The sequence below is a fragment of the Volvox carteri genome (assembly GCF_000143455.1).
Source record: "Volvox carteri f. nagariensis unplaced genomic scaffold VOLCAscaffold_38, whole genome shotgun sequence".
Lineage (NCBI taxonomy): Eukaryota > Viridiplantae > Chlorophyta > Chlorophyceae > Chlamydomonadales > Volvocaceae > Volvox > Volvox carteri.
Window position 1 is genome coordinate 347,944 of NW_003307581.1, and position 3,888 is coordinate 351,831.

The window sequence follows — 3,888 nt, forward strand, 5'->3', positions numbered from 1 at the left end:
TGACCCGGAGGAGACGGGTCAGGTGCAGGGACGAAAGAACTGCGTGTCCCTTGTGCGGCCCCGTCCGAAAACACCTCGAGGAAGGTGATCACGCCTTCCTCGTTCTCCCCTTCCCCCCGTCCGTCTCCCCCTTCCTCTCTTCCCAAACCCCCGCCTCCCTCCTGGCTGCTGGTTTTCTCGCACCCACCCTAACCTCAGATTGCTGTCCTGTCCATCCCACCCTGCCCTAACCTTCCTCTCCCCAACCTGCCCAACCTCCATTCGCCCATGACATCCGACCGCCCATAAACAACCAACTTCATCGTCGCCATCGCGACCGCAATGCCATGACCACCACCGCTACCACCGCTACCGCCACTACAACATCAACGACAAGGCCCGAGTGCCGCAACGCACCGTTACCGATGTGACGCTGGGCTCGCTGCAAAGGTGCCTAGACCGGGCGTACGGCCTCACGCCAGGCGCCAAGATGGCGGAGGTGGTGGGAGCAGTGGTGGGTGCAGTGCAGGCACCGGCGGAGCGTTTGGGCGATGTGCTGCTGGAGGGGCTAGTGGCGGGGAAAGATGCGTTGTTGGAGGGGCTGGTGGCGGGTAGGGACACGCTAGTTGCTGGCGTCAAGGTACCGGCTCAGACGTTGCAGCGTGTGTTTAGGCGCATAGGCGCCGGCGGACGTCGGGGGGGAGCTCCCTCCAAGGGCCCGGGGGGGGCAGGAGCGGGGGAAGGAGATTCGGACCTTTAGCGGAGAGAGAATAGGTGTGTGAACTGGAGAAGAAGGGGCTTCGTCGAGATGAAGAGGGAGAAGGAGGAGGGGGAGGAGGGGGAGAAGGAGGAGGGGGAGGAGGGGGAGAAGGGCGGAGGGGGAAAAGGAATATCAGCAGGGAAGTAGTATAGGGGTTGGGCATAGTGAGCGGGGCGTTGATCGAGTTGTGACAATGATATCTACTTGCCCGCCGTAATCGGCGTAATCGTAATTCGCATTGGATTGTTGCATGATATGGTCAGAGACACCCGCTGCTGGTAAGCGTTGGCAGCATGGTCACGTGGGCTCATGGCGGAAGGCAACGCCCTCCAGTCTATCTGCCCATTGGGGCCTTACGTGGCTCCTGTAATGCCGACCAACCGACCGATCCGAGCGACAGATGAACAAACAACATACAAATATCGCGTGCAGTATTAATTGATTCCCAGGATGCGAATTTCCGCGCGAGCATAGTTGGCAAGGTTCTCTAGCGTATTTTCCGTTTACAGCAAGTTGCAAACAAAAAATTGTATAGTTTTAAAATGCTGCGTAGCTCGGTGACGTCTGAGCCGAATCGCGTATGAATGGCGAAGTTAGGGATGCTCGTCATTTCACCCCGGGGTGAAATGACGAGCATTGGATTCTAAACCTGCGTGTGGACTTGGTCCAAGTATTGAAATTTATCTCTGTATGTACAACGTATGTCAAATCAAGGGTAAAAATGTATGCATAGGCAGTCTCAGAGCTGGGCAGTCTGCATGCCATTCTGTATGTGTACATATGTCTGTCTATCTGTATTCTGTTCCTCTGCATGTCTTGTCTTGTTTTGCTTCGTGTACATAACCTGCCGTGCTGTGTCCTCGGCAAGTGTTTCACATGGCCTCTTACCCACGTACCATAAGGAATGTGCTAATCCACTCTGTTACATTGATAGCACCTTAATTTCCTTGGCCCCCCGCGGGCTTGAGAGGGGAGGTATGGCCATCGAGCCAAGTTGTGCTTGACCGTATTTCAACCTTTTCATTGTAGTTTCTGCGGGGTACCTGCAGGCCTTAACTCCCATGCGCTTATTTCACCAGCTGCCCATGCCTTTTGCTCTATGTCAGCACGATGATAATCACGCGTACTAGAAGCAGATGACGTCCAAAGTCCCTGCGGAACTTGCCGGAATTTAAGCAAGGTTTTTACAGCCACATGTATTGTATCTTGCAGAAGGAATGAGTGCATTTATCCAAGGGGACTTCTCATTCTCCTATGTCCAACAAAACGGTGGGTAATTATGTGATGGCTTTGGGCGGCTTACTTCTATACCTACCCAGACAAGGACGGACTGGTGTCGCCCGCAGGCCTGCTTTCCAGAATTTCACGTAGGAACGGAAGGGATTTAACGAGTAGCGCGGAGTTTTGTTCAAGGTCCAAGGATGAAAGGGGATGCTGTGACATGATTTTACTTTTGACACCGCATCGTTCCCTTTGACATCTAGTACGACTTGAGTCGTTTGTTCCTCAGCAGGTCTTTCGCGCGTAACGAATAGTTAGTAGCTTTTGAGATACCCCATGTTCACGTCCATAGGATCACCAACGAACCGTCAAGTTCAGAGATCTCATCCACAAATTTCAATACATTAGCTGTACCAACATTTTCAGCGGTCAAGCGAGTCGTGGGAAGAAGTTGCGCTATGGCCTCAACTTCCACGGACGAGTCTGCCACGCTTCGTCGCCTCACCGCCCAGCTCATCCGCTCCAACCATGAGCCGCACATTGAGTTAGCTATGCATCAGGCACGCGCTCTGGACAGGTGTGCAGGACCGCTTGACACACCAGGGCGATTTGCCCCGGTTTCTTCCTTCTAGCCCAGGAAAACGGACCATGGGTCGCAAGGTACACTTGGCTACTTTGCTTCCCAGCTGCTGTGTAACTAGCGCTCTACAAGTAACTATACAGAAACAGGCATGCTGAAGTACAACTTTCCAGCAAATATGCTTTATTGCCAGAAGGTTTGTTTGCTGTAGGTCTTGTAGGTCTTGTAGCGCCTATAGGTGTGTCACACCTAAGACCATGAGTAGGCAATCGGCGAAACAAAGAATCCCGTGTGTGGGCCTTTCCTTTTTGCAAGTTAAGAGCAAGTGCGCGGAAGTGCGCTGACCGTGGGAAAAGTCTCGGCTGGTGATATGCATCTTGCGATCAATCGTGTCAGAGGCACATCAGATTTGGCGGGCAGTCCGTGCTGTTGTAAGGCGCGACGGTTATGGTGCTCGCGGCCGAATTCGGACTTAAGGTCCATGTTTGTCTTTTCCTTAGTCTGTTACATCCATAAATTCACGTATAGCTCTTGGCATAGCACACGGCATTTTGCACTCAGGGCTCGTGACCGGAGAATGGCAGAACGGTCAGGATGCGGCATACGGTCGTGCACAGAATACGGATGGGAAAGAGTAGAATAGAAATGTGGAACCCCCAGGATAAGGATGGCAGGCAGAGGGCCCAAGATGGCGGCATACTTAAAAGGGTCCACGCCAACCCACCAAGGATGAGGATGGCGGAGGGGAGGGGATGCAGTCACCAGGATGCGGTTGTTGGATGTTTGGCTCGAGGATAGGGAAAGGGTGGGGTGTGGGGTGTGTGGGGGGGCGCATCCAATCTGTGTTACAACACAATTACGGTCCTTAAGAAAATAGCACTGATAGCTACACCAATACGTAGCACCTTTTTTCGGATGTACAGGATGCATACCCGACCAGGTTGCGAGGGTGGGGCACGGCGCTATGCAACCCTCCTTGTTGATGCGGGTCCCGTTCCTGGCGAGGAACATGCCGACTTCGGTCTTAGAGACCGTAGTGATTTTATTAAGGAAGCAACTTCACGCAGCCTACCAGATCGACCGCAACTGAATCCAAGTGCCGGTCAAATACATGCAACTCGGAGATCAGGAGAGGGGGTTGAGGGCTGGCCCCTGTCGCAGCTGGTTCCGATCCGATTTGTTCCGTCCTGGTTGCTCACTATTCGGCACGGCACGGCACGGCGCGGCACGATTGCTAGTCCGTCCAGTCGATCGAGTCCGTCCAGTCCGTTCAGTCCGTGGGCCTTAATCGCCCTTAAAGACCTGGACCCACCCTGCTAACCTCTCACCGCGATTCCGCTTCCCCCCG

At 53.8% G+C, this 3,888-nt stretch overlaps 1 protein-coding gene across 1 annotated transcript in view; it reads left to right on the top strand.

Annotated features, from left to right (window-relative positions):
• The window catches only part of VOLCADRAFT_94555 (uncharacterized protein), a gene marked incomplete at both ends in the record, with an annotated part of 10,905 nt that overhangs the window by 4,829 nt on the left and 2,188 nt on the right, over positions 1 to 3,888 (top strand). The window contains one exon of the mRNA XM_002953708.1: positions 377 to 619. Within this exon, the coding sequence (XP_002953754.1) occupies positions 377 to 619 (243 nt within the window). The remainder of the gene's footprint in view (positions 1 to 376; positions 620 to 3,888) is intronic.